General features: G+C 41.3%; 1 protein-coding gene across 2 annotated transcripts in view; it reads left to right on the top strand.

The window, feature by feature from the left end:
- Positions 1-18450, top strand: part of CCDC158 (coiled-coil domain containing 158) — a 193773-nt gene that overhangs the window by 146633 nt on the left and 28690 nt on the right. For both annotated transcript variants that reach the window (XM_075849847.1, XM_075849848.1), the window contains exons 13-19: positions 5051-5240; positions 8373-8525; positions 9514-9626; positions 11966-12124; positions 13837-13929; positions 16889-17032; positions 17482-17609. In XM_075849847.1, coding sequence (XP_075705962.1) covers positions 5051-5240; positions 8373-8525; positions 9514-9626; positions 11966-12124; positions 13837-13929; positions 16889-17032; positions 17482-17609 — 980 coding nt within the window. The remainder of the gene's footprint in view (positions 1-5050; positions 5241-8372; positions 8526-9513; positions 9627-11965; positions 12125-13836; positions 13930-16888; positions 17033-17481; positions 17610-18450) is intronic.

The following is an 18450-nucleotide window of genomic DNA, read 5'->3' as shown; positions in this document are numbered from 1 at the left end:
CACATGGCTTTCTTGATGGAAAAATAAAAAAGTTATGGCTCTAAGGCCAGATTCAGACGAGCGTGTGCGTTTTGCGCACGCAAAAACCACGGTGTTTTGCGTGCGCAAAAGGCACTTGACAGCTCCGTGTGCCCTGTTCATATGGATGCGCGGCTGCGTGGTTTTCGCGCAGCTGCCATCTTTATGACACTCCGTTTGGATGTTTGTTACATTCATTCTTTTACTGTTATTGCGCGAATAACGCTTGTCCCACGGAAGTACTTCCGTGGGGCATGCGTGATTTTCACTCACCCATTGTCTTCAATGGGTGCGCGATGCGCGAAAAACGCAGACACATAGAACATGTCGCGAGTTTTACGCAGCGGGCTAACGCTGCGCAAAACTCACGGACTGTCTGCACTGCCCCATAGACTTGTATAGGTCTGCGCGAGCCGCCTGAAAACCACGCGGTCGGCACGGACGCAAAACACGTTCGTCTGAATCCGCCCTTAGAATAAGGCAGCACAAAGAGTAAATTATTTTTTATAAAAAGTATTTTATTATGCAAACGCCATAAGACATAAAAAAAACTATAAACATATGGTATCGCCGTAATCGTATCACCCCGCAAAATAAAGTGAATATGTAATTTATAGCGCACGGTGAACGCTTTAAAAAAAATAGAATAAAAAACAATAGTAGAATTGCTGTTTTTTAGTCACCACGCCACTTAAAAATAGAATAAAAACTGATAAAAAAGCCGCATGCACCCCATGAAAACTACAATGAATTCCTCAAGGGGTCTAGTTTCACCTTAAGGGGTTTCCCCTGTTCTGGTTCCTAAGAAGCTCTGCAAATTCGACATGGCGCTCTGAAATCAATCCAGCAAAATCTACATGCCAAATAGCGCTCCTGCCTTTCTGAGCCCTACCGTTTCTCCAACCAGCAGTTTATGACCACATATGGAGTATTGCCGTAATCGGGAGAAATTGCTTTACAAATGTTGGGGTGCTTTTCCTCCTTTATTCCTTGTCAGAATTAAAAATTTGTACCTTTTATCGGAAAAATGTGATTTTCAATTGCACAGCCTAATTCAAAATGCAGCAAAAAAAACTGTGACATCTAAATGCCCACTATACACCTCGGTAATTTCCTTGAGGGGTGTAGTTTGCCAAATATTGTCACTTTTGGGGGTTTTCCACTGTTTTGGCACCACAAGACCTTTTCAAACCGGACATGGTGTGTAATAAAAAGGAGGCCTCAAAATCCACTAAGTGCTACTTTGCTTCGGAGGCCTGTGCTTCAGTTCATTAGCATAATAGGGCCACATGTGGGATATTTCTCAAGACTGCAGAATCTGGGCAATAAATATTGAGTTGCGTTTCTCTGGTAAAACCTTCTGTTTTACATAAAAAAAATGGAATAAAAAGGATTTTCTGACAAAAAATGAAATTACTTTGCTTTAAATTCCTGTGAAACGCCTAAAAGGTTCATCAACTTTCTAAATGCTGCTTTGAGGGGTCTAGTTTCTAAAATGTGGTGTTTATGGAGGTTTCTAATATATAAGCCCCTCAAAGCCGCATCAGAACTGAACTGGTACCTAAAAAAAGAGGCTTTTGAAATTGTATTCAAAATATGAGAAATTCCTGCTTATGTTTTAAGCCGTGTAAAGTCCTAGAAAAAAAAAAAGAATGTTCAAAAAATTATGCCAACATATAGTAGACATATGGGAAATGTGAACTAGTAACTTTTTTGGGTGCTATAACCCTCTGTCTTACAAGCAGATACATTTACATTCAGAAAAAAATCTTTTTTTTTTAAATTTTCTCTAAATTTTTCTATTTTTCACAAATAAACACTGAATATATCGACTAAATTTTACCACTAACAGAAAGCCCAATGTGTCACGAGTAAACAATCTTAGGATCGCTTGGATAGGTTTCAGCATTCCGAAGTTATTACCACATAAAGTGAAATATGTCAGATTTGAAAAATGGTCTCTGAGCATTAAGGCCAAAACAAGGCTGCGTCCTTAAGGGGTTAACTGTTCTCTCACTCAGAATTCACTTATAGAAACCATATTCAGTTAGGCAGAGAGGATATGGTTCCTAAGCTCCACTGAGAAATCAGGTTACAGCTGCCTATAGAAGTCTATGGCAAAGGGAGGGGCAGCAGAAGTAGGGAGGGAGCAGAGTGAGAGAGACAAAGAGAGAGACACACACACACACACACACACACAGATGCTGCAGTTTCTGCTAAGTGTTTTACTGTCTCACCATAGTGCTGGATTCACAGCTACACTGTATATTACTGCTATGTAATGTCCTCCATGATAATGATGCTTCTTCTAGTAAGGGTCTTAGTACCTCACCTCAGTGCTGGAATAACAGCAACACTGCTCCTTACTGCTGCATATGGATCTTCTCTGTATGCTGTGTATAGGAAACTGTTAGCTAGACTCGTGCTTCTGCTTCCTTCTCCCCCTCCCCTCTCCATAGACTTCTATGGGCAGCTGTATACGGATCTCTCAGTGAAGCAGTGAATGGTCTCCTCTCTGCTCTATGAGTGAATTCAGAGTGAGTGAGCAAAACAAAGGGGGGGAGTCTCATAAGTGGAGAAAGAGATACTTTTCTCTAATAAGATATATTACAAAGTTCCTTATTTTTGTTTGTACTATTGATGTATGGAAAGTATTTTTATATTGGCAGGTACACTTTAACTAAGCAGCCCACCCAAAATGCTAAAAACACCTCATAGTTTTGTGAAGCGAAATAATGTATCACATGATTCCTCTCAGCTGGTTAGAAGCGCTGAGAAGGATTATGTGACATTCACTACACAACTGCTCAGAAACAGGGGCCACAGATGCTTACTGGCTAATAGGTGTGATACATCATGTCACTCTTCAGAACCAAAAAGGTATTTTCAGACCCCTTTTTTGGCACTTTGTGTTTGTGTGGGTGGGGGAGAGTGATGTTTCACTTTGATAGTGACAGGCTCTCTTTAAATTGGTTATTGTAGGGCTGCCCCTTAATCCTTTTAAAAACATTTCCTAATGCTATCGTATTATGAACTATCACATTCGTCCAATGATAATTCAAATGACCTGAAAACTTTAAATTGACAATGTTTTTTCTGAAATGTCCTAGAATTAAAAATAAATCCCAAATGCGCATGTGTTTAATTTAATGAAAATAACATATGTTAAGTATGAAGGTTTGTGAAATGAAAAAAATGAGGTGAAAAAAAGGCTGGTTTGTCGGTTGCTACTTATGGAACTCAGCCCATGGAAAAGAGTGGCACCATTTCTGGAAAAAAGCAGACCTTTTTGTCTAACCTTACAGAACCCCTTAAAAAATTGATTTACCATATTATTCTTCTGCAAGCTTCCCCAGGTTCGATTTCTCTATGAGTTTTAACGTTTAGGGCACATTCACACATGGCGGAATTGCTGTTGAATTCCGCTGCGGACAGTCCGCAGTGGAATTCTGCAGCAGCTGTTTTTTACATTTGTTTCTATACATTTTTAGGAGGTACAGTAAAAAATAGTGTAGTACCGTGTTAGCCAGAGACAATATGAAATGTTAAATACTTTTGTGTCAAAAAAGACAAAAGTATAATAGGTATGATACCTTTATTGGCTAACCATAAAAGTTCTATATGCAAGCTTTCAGAGCACAGAGGCCCCTTCTTCAGGCAGTTTACAAATGAATGACTTAGAAAAAAGCACAACATTTAGATGTTACACAAAGACAATTAGTACATGAAGTGATACATCATTAAGATAAGCCGAGGGCAATAAAACTGAGGTTATAGGGGTGATGACTTAGGAGTTAAGGCATCTGGAGTCAGTCTGATGGGGGACGTGACGTGTGTCCATGTAGTGGCTCATAAATCCTGGTGTTAGATTGAGGCCTTGTGTCAATGACTGGAATTTTATCATCATCTTGAATTCCCAAATTTTTCTTTCTCTGTTGTTTTTAAAATGACCCCTCAGTATTAGTACCTTTAAATCTGCCAAACTGTGATCATGTCCGGAGAAATGTTTTCCCACGGGTGTATCCACCTCCTGTTTTATTGTATGTCTGTGAAGATTCATCCTGGTTTGTAGTTTTTGTATTGTTTCTCCAATGTAGATTCCTTTATTGATGCACCTTGTACACAGGATCATGTACACTACATTGGAGGATGTACAGGAGAACGTGCCAGTGATTTTATAGTCCTGCTGCGTGTTTGGTATCTGGATGGTGTTTGATGATAAGATGTTGGTACAGGTCTTGCATTTTCTACTGTTGCAAGGAAAAGTGCCAGTCTCTGATGGTGGTGAGATGGCACTTCTGACCAGGAGATTCCTTAGGTTTGGTGGCTGTTTGTAGGCAAGGAGTGGTAAATCTGGGAATATTTCCTTCAGTTTATTGTCTTTGTTAAATATAGGTTGGAGATCAGCAGCAATTTTCCTCAAGATGTTCATTTGGGGGTTGTATATGACCACTAGGGGCACCCTGCTGTTGTCTTCCTTCTTTTTGTACTCCAGAAGATTGCTCCTTGGAATTCTTGTTGGTCTGTAGATCTGATCATCTATAATCCTTGGATGGTACCCCTGTTGTAAGAATGTATTCCTCAGTGATAGCAGGTGTTGTTTTGTGTCTTCACAGTCTGAACAGATACGTATGTATCGCAGAGCCTGGCTGTAGATGATAGATTTCTGTATGTGGCTCGGATGAAAGCTGTTTTTTAGCTATACATTTTTAGCTATACATTTTTAGGAAAGTTAGTTCAGACGTTGCAGAAAATAACTGTGTGGAAATCAGGCTGCGGTGCAGAATTTTCCCTCCGCAGCATGCTCATGACGTTGCGGAGAAGAAGCGGAATTTCAGTGCGGATTTCAGCCTTTGCAATGCAAAATCTGAAATCTGTGCCCCAAATCTGCACCAATATTTGCAGCGGAAAAATTCCTCCACGTCTGAACGTGCCCTTAGAGTACTGATAGCAGGATTTGCTAAATTGATTATACAAGTCTTTAGTGCTGATACTAATGAATATTTTGACTGTTACAATGTTTCATCCATAGGTAAGGGCTGAAAAGAAAGAAAAACGACTCGCTGAGCTGGAAGAATTATGTACAGGATTGGAACTAAAGAAAGGTAAACTCACCAATGCAAACACTAAGAAGATTCTGACTGCCAAGAAGATGAAAAAGGAAAGAGAAGAAATTATGACTGAGCTCAGGGAAACACGGAATGATCTTGCAAATTTAGCAGGTAAGTAACTGTAATATGAGGGGTTGCTCCAGTAGCAGCTATGCCTAATCTTTAAGGGCACAACATATTAACGGTGCAATTCTCCCTTTTATCCTGCAACACTGGTCCTGGTGAATTTTTACATAGCAATAACCTCCTGTGTTAATATATACAGATATATTGCTATATTATTAGTGCCTTTTTGTTTAGAAATTTTCATAGACACACCTTGGTGGTGCTGTAGTGCAGAGAATTGATATATATGATGCAACCACTGGCGTAGCTATAGGGGTCGCAGCGGTCGCAATTGCGACCGGGCCCCGAAGCCAGGGGGGCCCACGGCCCCCCGCACCACATCAATAAAAAGTTACTATAGTAACTCGGGCCGCGGGCCCCTGTTACTATAGTAACATACTTTACTTACCTTCCTGGTTCCGGATCGCAGCAGAGGTCCTGACGTCAAGCGCTGTGCGCAGCGCATGACGTCACAGCGCTATGCCGCCGCGCACAGCATCGAGACTACAGAACTCCCGCCGCGGCCGAAGAGGAAGGTAAGGTTATCCCTGACTGGCGGGGTCCGACTCCCGGGACCCGCCAATCAGCTGTTTTGAAGGGGCCGCAGCACTCGTACCCTAACACGTGTAACTAATCATTTTTTGTGTGTTTTCTTACAGGTTCGGTCGTTGGACTACGTCGGATTCCAGGACTACTTCGATGACAGCTTTTTTTTTATTAATAAAATGGTTAATGAGGGCTGTGTGGGTTTTTTTTTTATTTCAATAAAATATTTTTTCTATGTCTTTGTGTTTTTTTTTTAAACTATATTACTAACGCCTTAGTAATGGCCGCCGGCTGATTGACAGCATCCATTGCTAAGGCGGGGCTTAGTGTTAGCGGATGCGGAGGCTAACACTAACCCCCTTTATTACCCCGGTACCCACCGTCACCAGGGGTGCTGGGAAGAGCCGGGTACGATCCAGTACCTGACCATCAGTAGTGATGGTCGGCCACTGGGGTGGCCGCAGGCTGGTATTATCAGGAGGGGAAAGGCCAAAAACAGTGGCCCTTCCCACCCTGGTAATGCTGCCTGCTGCTGCTTTATTGTATCTGGCTGGTTATGAAAATGGGGGGGACCCCACGTCATTTAAAGAAAAAAAAATAATTAGAAAGAACGATGTCGGGTCCCCCCCAATTTTCATAACCAGCCAGATACAACACAGCAGCAGCAGGCAGCATTACCAGGGTGGTAGGTGCCACTGTTTTTGGCCTTCCCCAGCCTAATACTACCAGCCTGCGGCCACCCCGGTGCCTGCCCGTCACTACAGATGGTCGGGTACTGGTTTTTACCCGGCTCTTCCCAGTACCCCTGGTGGCGGTCGGTACCGTGGTAATAATGGGGGTTAGTGTAGCCTCTGCACCGGCTAACATTAAGCCTCGCCTTAGTAATGGAGGTTGTCAATCAGCCAGCGGCCATTACTAAGGCGGTGATAATAAAGTTTAAAAAGATACAAGCACATAGAAAAATATTTTATTGAAATAAAAAAACACAACCCTCATTAACCATTTTATTGAGAATAAAAAAAACGCCGTCATTGAAGTCCTCGAATCCGAAGTCCAACAACCGAACCTGTAAAAAAAACACAAACACAAAAATAATCAGTAACACATAAAGAAGCAAAATTATTATTCTTACCTATCCTGGGTCCAGCGCTGGAGCCGCAATATCAGCGAGCTGGGCCCTGTATCTAATCCTATCATGTGTGATACAGTCTGCTGAGCTGTGTATCTAATCCAATCATGTATGATACTGTCTGCTGGGCCCTATATCTAATCCGATCATATGTGATACTGTCTACTGAGCTGCTGTATCTAATCCGATCATGTGTGATACTGTCTGCTGAGCCACTGTATCTAATCCTATCATGTGTGATACTGTCTGCTGAGCCACTGTATCTAATCCTATCATGTGTGGTACTGTCTGCTGAGCCACTGTATCTAATCCTATCATGTGTGATACGGTCTGCTGGGCCACTGTATCTAATCCTATCATGTGTGATACTGTCTGCTGAGCTGTGTATCTAATCCTATCATGTGTGATACTGTCTGCTGAGCTGTGTATCTAATCCTATCATGTGTGATACTGTCTACTCAGCCACTGTATCTAATCCTATCCATAGTTGATAGGGTCGTAGTGCTATAGATATGCTATGCTGTCTCATATACACACTTTTTTTTGGGGCGGACACATATGTATTGGGGCTATTTCCCGGACATTTTAAGCCCTGAGGGTATGTTCACACGGCAGCGTCCGTTACGGCTGAAATTACTGTGCTGTTTTCAGGAGAAAACAGCACCGTAATTTCAGCCGTAATGGCATGTGCAGGCGTCTTTCGCTGCGTCCATTACGGAAGTAACTGAAGCTGGTTTTCCATGGAGTCCATGGAAAACGGCTCCATTTACGTCTGAAGAAGTGACAGGCACTTTTTTACGCGCCGCCTTTTGACAGCGACGCGTAAAAAAAAATGACCGTCGGCACAGAACATCCTAAGACCCATTCAAATGAATGGGCAGATGTTTGCCGATGCTTTTGAGCCGCATTTTCGGACGTAATTCAATGCTAAAACGCCCGAATTACGTCCGTAAATAGTGTGTGTGAACCCAGCCTTAGTGACGCCCCGGCTGCTAGTGCTGCATTGTTGGGTCACTTAGGAGACCCAGCGATGCAGCTGAAAGCGGACCGTCGGCCATGAGAAGTTTGCGGGGGGGGGGGGCCCAGTAAGAATTTTTGCATCGGGGCCCATGAGCCTCTAGCTACGCCCCTGGATGCAACCGTAGGTTTTTTTCCCCAAAGGGTTTATGCCTGTTGTGTTGATGTGCTTTTATTATTGAACACATTAGGGGAGATTTATTAAGACTGGCGTTTCATAGACCAGTCTTAATATTAACATAGCTGGAGTAAGATGCACCAAACTAAAGCTCCAGTAGTGTTTGCTTTTGAGTGGAATCGTCCATTCCCACTTTACGTTTTGTGATCCAAATGTGTGTGATTTTCGTGGAACGGGGAGGGAAAACAAATTCTGTTGAGTGCCTTCAGAACTGCCAACGAATAAAAAAATGACAGATGAAGACTGATTTTTTATTTTCATTTTACAGAGGATTATGAAAGCCTGAAAAAAGAATACGAGACTCATACCAGCGAAAATGAGAACACCACTACCATAACCAAAATGCAACTAAAAGCAGCAATTGCTGAGTTGGAGCAAACAAAAAACACTCTGAATACTGTGGCAGATTGTGACGGTCATGGTAAGAATGTTTCTACGTTAGTAGAACTAGCCTTACAGGAAATGTAAAATCTTTACATTATCTGAAATGCTTTAGATATTTAATACATTTATATACACATGTAGTTTTTTTTGCCCCTGCAACAACAATAGTATTCCTGGAGAACTGACCAACCTTATGTCATGGACTGACAAATGTTGTAGATTAGGCTTTTCTTCAACCAGGGCAAAGATTCAGTTGCTGCCATAGCCTTGTATCAAAATAACCTCGCTAAGGCAGAGTGGCTTATTGGCACCTCTTCTTACACTCAGCACCCGTGGGATATGTCCCACCAGCTACTCCCCTGACATATTTATATGCTTGACGAGGTGCACTATATTAGCTATTTTGTCTTTAATTTTAAGACCTACTTTTCTTGATATGCCTGCTGGTGAAGGTGCAAATTGAGAACTGAGTGGGCATTCTCTATCTCTCTCCACCTCCGTAAATGCTTTTGTATGGGTGATCGTATCACATTCCCCCTCCCTCTCTTACACTTACATGGCTGTACAAGCTATAATTTCTGTGAAAAACTGAGGCTCAGAAGTCTCCCTAGGGATCTATAACATTCTATGTGTTTAGGAGTAGGTTAACCAGAAGCAGAGGAATAATACATGACTGCAGGATATGACTACATAAATGGGTTGTTTGTAGTCTGTAACCATGAAGACACACAGGTCTGCATAGGAGCTGCAGATTTGACATCTGCATATTTGCGTCATTTTTTATTTTAGATGTATTTGAACAAAGGAAAATGGAAAAACATGGCTGCTTTCTTCCAAAAACAGTGTCACAACTGTCCACAATTTGTGTGTGGTATTGCTGCTTCGCCCCATTCACTTCAATGGAACTGAGCTGCAATATCAGACACAGCCGATGGAAAATTGCGACGCTGTTTCTGAAAGAAAGGAGTGACATACCATACACTAAGTGTTCATTATACATGTTTATGTTTTATGTGTATTTTCAGCTGTTAAAATTGCAACGAGAATGCAGAAGAAAATTACTGCCAAGAGGGAACAAATTGATATGTTACAAAGCAGGGTACATTTCTTGGAAGAAGGCTTCTCCAATGCTACAAAGGTAACCAAATGTTATTGCAAAACTACATGAGACATCAGATATAAAGTCATATTATTATATGACCTATAATGTACTTCATTTATACCATCTATCCAATGATATACATATATTTGAGCCTCAATTTCACATCATAGCCTGATAGAACCAAGATTTTTTGGGCTTATCCATATTGTAGAAATATTACATTATAAATGTTAAGGCACAATGGGGCTCATGTATTAATCTGTGTATAAACAAAAAAATGTCACAAATGCATCAGAAAATATTATATTTAGCACTTCCCACCCACACCATGTTAATGAAGGGACTAATGGACTGTTCCCTGTGCGAGAAACCCATTCATTTATGTTCTCATCTTGATGGCACTGCATGCTCCTGCACGCAGTGCCATTGGCAGGACCAGACTGTCAGTGTGACAGCTCGATCCTGCACTGTAACTAGGAAATTTAATAATCATCTGCATTTAGGCAGTTGCTAAGGAATACCAAGACATCAGTATTGACATCACATGGATTTCCTGTCCAAAGGGCGCTTGGAGGCATGGGCTGTTACTATTAGATCACTATTATCAATATGGGGACAGAAGGGAACACATGTTCTCTCTGCTAGCCTGTGCCCCTATAGTAAAAAAAGTAAAAATAAATAAAGGGGTTTTCCCATCTTGGACATTTATGGCATATCCACAAGGTATGTCTTAAAGAGGCTCTGTCACTACATTATAAGTGCCCTATCTCCTACATAAGGAGATCGGCGCTATAATGTAGGTGACAGTAATGCTTTTTATTTAGAAAAGCAATCTATTTTAAACCGCTTTATGAGCGATTTTTAGCTTTATGCTAATGAGTTTCTTAATGCCCAAGTGTGCGTGTTTTACTTTAGACCAAGTGGGCGTTGTACAGGGGAGTGTATGACGCTGACCAATCAGCGTCATACACTTCTCTCCATTCATTTACACTGCACTAGTGATATAGCTATATCGCTATGTGCAGCCACATACACAAACACTAACATTACTATAGTGTCCTGATCATGAATATACATCACTACCAGCCTGGACGTGATGTTTATTCAGAATCCTGACACTTCTGAATCTTTTCTGTGAGATTCCAGCAAGGCAAGCGTAATCTCGTTTCAAATGACAGGTTACATTGTAATCTCGCGAGATTACACTTGCCTTGCTGTAAATCTCACAGAGACGCTACAGACGTGTCAGGATTCTGAATAAACATCACGTCCAGGCTGGTAGTGATGTATATTCATTATCAGGACACTGCAGTAATGTTAGTGTTTGTGTATGTGGCTGCACATAGCGATATAACTATATAACTATATCGCTAGTGCAGTGTAAATGAATGGAGAGAAGTGTATGACGCTGATTGGTCAGCATCATATACTCCTCTGTACAACGCCCACTTGGTCTAAAGTAAAAACACGCCCACTTGGGCATTAAGAAACTCATTAGCATAAAGCTAAAAATCGCTCATAAAGTGGTATAAAATTGATCGTTTTTCGAAATAAAAAGCATTACTGTCACCTACATTACAGCGCCGATCTCCTTATATAGATAGGGCACTTATAATGTGGTGACAGAGCCTCTTTAAGTGTCTGATAGATACGGGTCCCTCCTCTAAGGTCCGCACCTATCTCTAGAATGGAGCCCCCTGACCCCCATCCTCCCTTGCCTGGGTCTTGCTGCTCCCTGGCCTCTGTCTTACGAGCTGCTTGGGAGTATGGAAACAGAGTACTCGCTAAGATGCACTGTTTTCGTAACTCCTATAGAAGTAAATGGGTAACAGCATAGCACGGCAAGCTACGCTGTTTCCAGAACTCAGGAGCTGCGGAAACAGAGTAGCTCAGCGATTTCGGCTGTTTCCTTACTCCTGATCACCTCCTCACACAGTAGCTGGGTGCAGTGGCAGCCAGACGAGGTAGGAGGGGTCAGGCGAGGTGGGACCCCCAACTATTGAACATTTATCGCATACATGTTTTGCATGGGCTTCAGGAGCTCAGGCATTAATACAATCCTGTCAGGCAGAATGCACGTTAGGCCAAACATAAAATAATTATCCAAGGACTTAATCTGTTTTACCCCCGGTCCTATCTACTTTTTCGCCTTTACTAAAAGTATTATCTGTATACAGATGCTAAGGATAAGGGAGGTAGATACATTTAATGCCACACATTTTTATTGTTTTGTCCTCGGCTTTATAGCCATGTTGAACTTTTCCTTGTGACAAATTTCTGTAATAATGAGTGATAGATTAACAAAGATTAATGTATCGTACAAAAATATTTTTATTATAGGACACCTAATGTCTTCTGATATTATGTCTTTAAAGGACAAACATATTCTAAAAGTAGAGAAAAAAAAGTTAATGCAGGAGTGTGTTCATGAAGCATCTGAGAGGCACAAGCTTTTTGGAGCTGTTGAGATCCTTAAGACTGAGAATAATACTCTTAAAGGGAATGTAACAAGAACAGAAGCTGCCATGGAAAAGGTAACTGTATTTGTTAGTTTGATATGTTGGTGATTTCCAACCCATGAATGATGGAGGGGCCTTTGAAATAATTTTTCTTCCTGGGGAATGTTACTCCAAAGAAACTTGATATGGGATAGGACCACACATTCCATAAATGTCGGCACCATGTTCTAGTAAATTCTGGTCAAGGTATTTTGACTGCTTTGCTTGCCTTATCTTAGTGTTATCTTAAATCAGTTTGCAGGGCCTACTGAAAAAGATAAAGTTCTCGCTGCTTCAGTAAACCTGGAAAATATACTTATATAGCATATAATAGAGCAGCATATTCTCATGAGAGGTCGGACTAGTTAATATAACGACCAAACTACACAAAGAAATATTGAAGTAAAGATCACAGTAGACTCGTAGTTATGAATCTGCTACATTCATGAGCCTGGCGCTCCTCCGCCTTTACACGCCTCGAACCCATGATGCCTCACTAAAATCTGAGGAGTGCCTCACCAGTGAGGCCTGCCTCCCAGTTTGAGAAGACTACTCTAGCCCATCCACCAATGATTGATGGCCACTAATGTACTGTATATGTCTGAGGTGAGGGGGCGGGAGAAGACTGGGCCCAGTTATTTTTTGTGCAGCTGTCATGATAACATTCTGAATTTACAATGGCAGCTCATCCTGATGACAGAGCAACTGTAACTATTATATCATGAACTCTGATTATCAATGTGATTTCTAAATTAAATCGTTTGGGACCAAGTTAGATTAGTAACAAATGAATAACATAAATAACTGGAACATAACAATCACATACACTTTATATAAACCAATATTAACACTAATAATAATATTACTGTGTAAGGATGTGCAATTGGTAGCAGGGAAGGGAGTTAGTCTCTAAGGTTGTAACAATGTAAAGGAATCAGAGCACTGGCAGCAGTTTCAATGCAATAACATTGAAACCAAGGCAATTTGCGTCAAAACGCAGGCGTTTTTTGCCGTGCGGCTCCTGGGCACGCGGCACAAACCATTATGTATACGGGCATCCTAAATCACCATGTATGTTTATCCATTATGCACCCAGATATCTCCTGTGTTAATGCCTGCAGTCACCAATACTCCTGCACTTGTTGCTAATATACTACTTGACCTGCTTACTGCAGTGAAGAACACCTGTTTAGGATGTTATGTAATTACGGTCTCTTCAGGCTGGGTTCACACAAATGTGTTTTTGACCGAAACGTGTAAACCCAGTCTTAGGCCTCATTCACATGGCTGTAATACGGCTCATTTTTGTCCGAAGGCTTAAAAAGGGGTCCCACAGAGGTGCAGGGACCCGCTAATATACCTGCGTAATTCTTCGTTTTCATATGGAAGCATATGGAGGTTTTTTTTTTTTTATATCAAATTTCTTATAAAAACTTGTGGCATGTTCCATTAGAGTCCGGAAGTATGGAGACATTCTCCCCTAGAACCATTGTTTCTAGAAGAGAATTGCTCCATACATATGGCAGATGACTGACCTTGTAACCCCATGAGGCTCTGTACTAGGGAGCTCGGAGACCTCCGTGCAATGATCCACATACATAGGGTCCTTAGGCTCAGGCTTAATACAGCCTTGCTACATTGACCTTGAAATCCTAAGGGTGCATTCAAGCATAACTTAATACATAGCTAAATTCTTGGATGAAGATGTCCTTTGTGCTGACTGACTTCCGTACATTCATGCATTACAGACTTTGTTGCAGTTGTCTGAATGCCAAGCAGTAATCCAACTACTGGAGCAAGAAACCGTACGCTTGAGGTTACAGCATACACTAGACTTAAAGGCAAGTAATGATTTATTATTATAATGTCGTAATCTTGATTTTAAAATTATTTATATACTGCAATGGCAAAACATAATTTAATATGTTATCCAATTTGGCAGCAGTCTGCTGTATTGTATTCTTCTCAATAGTTTCTTTACTAAATAAGAGTCAGTGCTAGTTTAGCTTGGAACTAGACACAGTCCTTTTGTAGAATGCATGCTTTACTTGCATCTGTTGCGTGACAGTTGCAGTCAACAGAAATACATTGAGTTGAATGTTACTTCTACTTTCCAAGAGACTGTCACATGAGAAATATACCAATAAGGCCGGATTCACACGAGCGTGTGCGTTTTGCAGCGCAAAAAACGCGGCATTTTGCACGCGCAAAAGGCACTTGACAGCTCCGTGTGTCAGCCCCGTATGATGCGCGGCTGCGTGCTTAAATGGGTATTTATAGGATAGGGTTTAACTTGCTGATCGTTGGGTTTTTCGACAGCTGGAACCCCCATCGATCATGATAACGGGGGTCCCGTTCTCCCTGTTTGAGCGGAGCGGAAGGTCACTCATGCGCACTGCCTCTCCATTCATTCTCTTTGGGAGCACCAGAAATTCCCGAACGCTGTACTCGGCTATTTCCAGCAAAACCCATAGAGAATGAATGGATCAACAGTGCGCCTGAGCGACCTGCCTGCTACGTTCAAACGGGGGAAAGGACCCTTTTTGATTGGTGAGGGGTCCCAACTGTCAGAAAACCCACCAATCAGCAAGTTACCCCCTATCCTATGGATAGGGGGTAACTTGTTCTATAACTTGTTCTAACCGGAATACCCCTTTAACTCAAAATGGCTACAGTATGGGTGCGGTCTTTACACCCCGCATAGTGACAGTTTTCCCTTAACTAAAAGATCCCCATAAGATCTTTTAGTTGTTATAAAGTACGTGAGTGTTAGTTCTTCAAATTTCAACTGACGCTCAGTTTATGAGTCTTTTAAAACTGCAGAAATCATTACTGATAATAGCGAGATAATAGCAGTCTCAATGAAGAAATGTCCTATACAACTAAAGGATGCAGAAACCCGTTAGGTGTTTACGTTTTTCAGTGTGAATGCACACTTTAGTCTCTAGGTATACATTCTCTGTCAAGTGTGAATGCACACTATCAGTATAGGTGCCGCGCTGTGTTATATCAGTGTGAATGCACACGACCTTGATGTGCTGGTGCTCATTTCAGTCTGAATGCACACTGTGTTCTGGGTATTGCTCTATCGCCATCGAGTGTGAATGCACACTGTGTTCTGGGTGTTGCTCTATCGCCATCGAGTGTGAATGCACACTGTGTTCTGGGTATTGCTCTATCACCATCGAGTGTGAATGCACACTGTGTTCTGGGTGTTGCTCTATCGCCATCGAGTGTGAATGCACACTGTGTTCTGGGTGTTGCTCTATCGCCATCGAGTGTGAATGCACACTGTGTTCTGGGTGTTGCTCTATCGCCATCGAGTGTGAATGCACACTGTGTTCTGGTTGTTGCTCTATCGCCATCGAGTGTGAATGCACACTGTGTTCTGGGTGTTGCTCTATCGCCATCGAGTGTGAATGCTCACTGTGTTCTGGGTGTTGCTCCATCGCCATTGAGTGTGAATGCACACTGTGTTCTGGGTGTTGCTCTATCTCCATCGAGTGTGAATGCTCACTGTGTTCTGGGTGTTGCTCCATCGCCATTGAGTGTGAATGCACACTCTTGCTCTGGATGTACATACTATTGGAGTGTGAATGCACACTCAGTCACGTATCAGATCTTTATTCAGTGTGAATGCACACTTTGCTATTTAGTCCAGGTAGGGACGGGTGTTATTAGTTTAGCTAGATATTGGGATGAGCTGTTTAATAGATGTATTCTTAATATTACTCATTAATAATACCCTTATCTAGTCTTTACCTACCTGGTTAGCCTGGTATCTTCAGGAATATTTGGCTATTCTAGCCCATTTTAATGAGTTAATATTAAAATTGTCTTTTAAGCGTTCTTTTTCAGGCGGAATTATTTACAGGATTTCAGGATGAATCAAAGCAATGCTGGTTTAATTACCACAAAGTGAGCGATGTATCGGTTCATATCTGAACCTTTCTCTAGCCTCGGCAGGGGGTGGTTTTTCATACTGATGACCTATCCGCAGGATAGGTCATCAGTATATGATTAGTAAGGATCCGACACCCGCACCCTGCATCGTAATTTATGCAGTGGTCGGTGCCAGAAGCAGAAGGCTCCATGCACTGTATAGTGGACGTACTAGGTTACTGCAGCTATTCAATAGGAGCAAAGCTGCATTACTGTGAACGAAACCATCTGCTTCCGACACCGACCACTGCATAAGTGTCGGTGCCCAGAGGCAGTCAGAACAGCTGATCAGTGCGGGGTCTGGATGTCGGTCCCCCACCTGTCACATACAGATGACCTATCCTGTGGATAGGTCTTCAGTATGAAAAACCACCCACTGGCTGGACAACCCCTTTAACTATTGATTGTAATATGTTTATTTTCCTTTATTTAGAGTTGGCATGCCCTCTAAGTAAATACGATTTCTCAAATATTACCTATGAAGAAAAGTAATCTGGCTAGAAAAGATTGGACCTCATATCTTGGGGAAAATGTCTTGTTGCCCAAAAGAAACCTTTTATTTTCTAAAATACATTGGAAAAATTAGAGATAGTCTCTTTGCTATTGGAAATAAAGCCACTTTTTCACTGAGAATTTTAATATTTTTGGCCTCTTGTTCACACAAAATTCTTAGATGGGATAGATCGCATTTTAATCCTGCGCAGTACATATCAGCAATAGGTTACCAATGCTTTAGTAGGATGATGGATATATGTTACAGCATAACTTGAATCACATGCAAAATACCCGAGATGACAATCTCTGCATTACATCAGTTTAGTTGATTCTATGAGGTAAATTACTGCTTTGTACTTTCAGGAGCTCAGAGGACCAGTATCTTCCGATTTATCTGCCAGATCACCGCATGTAACAACTACAATATCCCTGCTTCATTCTAGAGATTGCTCTCACCCACAAAACAAGAAGCAGATGCATTTCTGTGACGTCCTAAATATTAATGAGGTGAGCATTGCATATTGGTATTATGAAATCCTATGCAGTATATTATTGTAGACTATTTACAAAATCTACACTAGATGGCACTGTTATTTAAATTTCACTGGCAGATTAGGCTACATTCACACGACATTAAAAAAAAAAAAAAATGGCCATTAAAGACTGATCAACTGTCAGTTTTTCATGGCCATTTTGCATCAGTGTGTCTCCAAAGTTTCATATTTCCAGTCCGTCTGTCCGTTTTTAATGGCCGTTTGTCATTCGTTTGACATCCGTTTTTCATGGCCATTAAAAAAAGGGAAGGGAACAGCAATGTAAAATGTGTTCCTTCATTGTGTATTTTTAAAGGTAATATTATATTGTGTTTAGACTGCATTACCTTGTTCAACTAAGCTCTTTAGGTCTTCAGATATGCCAGATCACCTAATGCTTTAATGTTTTTTCCATTTGTTCAGGATAACGTGGAGAAGCCTTCAGAAGATGTCATACATCTTCCTGACAGTTTATCTTTATCACCCTTTAAAGATAACGCAGTTATGAAACTGAGAAAGAACATTAACTGTACCCTGGACCATATTTCCAAGTAAGAGTCAATTACTTTGAGCATGAAATAAAATTCTTTCTTAAAGGGATTGTCCAGGATTAGGAAAACATGGCTGTTTTCTTCCAAAAACAGCAACACACCTGTCCATGAATAATATCTGGTATTGCAGCTCATCCCCATTCATTCCATGAGCCTCAATACTAAATACAACCTGTGGACAGGTGTAACACTGTTTCTGGATGACTCTAGCCATTTCTTTCTAACCCTGAAGAACCCCTTTAACTATATTGCAGGAAGTTATTCTCAGAGCCTCATTTACATATTCTTGCTGTTGATTTAAATATATGTGCAAGTATTGTTTTCTGTTTAATACATCCTCTTCTACCTGCGACTGTATTCCTAATTGACTGTATTTTAAGTCCTTTTCGCTCAATACCGTACATGCAGGGGCGGATTAAGGGTACCATGGGCCCCGGGCACTTTTTCAGGTCCGGGCACCAGCCCCCCCCCCCTCCGCAACCTCTGAAGACGCTGTACCGTATATATTTGCAGATTTCTGTTTAGGCGGCCACAGATCTGGCACAGTTTTCATTTAGCTGTAAAAGCAGAATGAGCCATATAGAAGAAAGAAAGCAGAATACTTTGAGACACTGAAGTGGTCAGGAGTTTTATAACTTTTTTATTTTTACGTCAATGGAGTTGTGTGTGAAGGATTATTTTTTTGCGGGAGGAGTTATAGTTTTTATTGCCATATAATGGGTGAATTGGAAAAAACTGAGATTCCTGCATGTTTTTTTGGGTTTAGTTTTCACTGTATATATTTACCTTCTCTTAAGGTAAAAGTAGATTTAACATATACATTTACCTTAAGAGAAGGTAA

The sequence above is a fragment of the Rhinoderma darwinii genome, chromosome 1, assembly GCF_050947455.1.
Source record: "Rhinoderma darwinii isolate aRhiDar2 chromosome 1, aRhiDar2.hap1, whole genome shotgun sequence".
Taxonomy (NCBI): domain Eukaryota; kingdom Metazoa; phylum Chordata; class Amphibia; order Anura; family Rhinodermatidae; genus Rhinoderma; species Rhinoderma darwinii.
The sequence above is the reverse complement of the archived record's forward strand: the minus strand, read 5'-3'. Positions and strand labels throughout refer to the sequence as shown.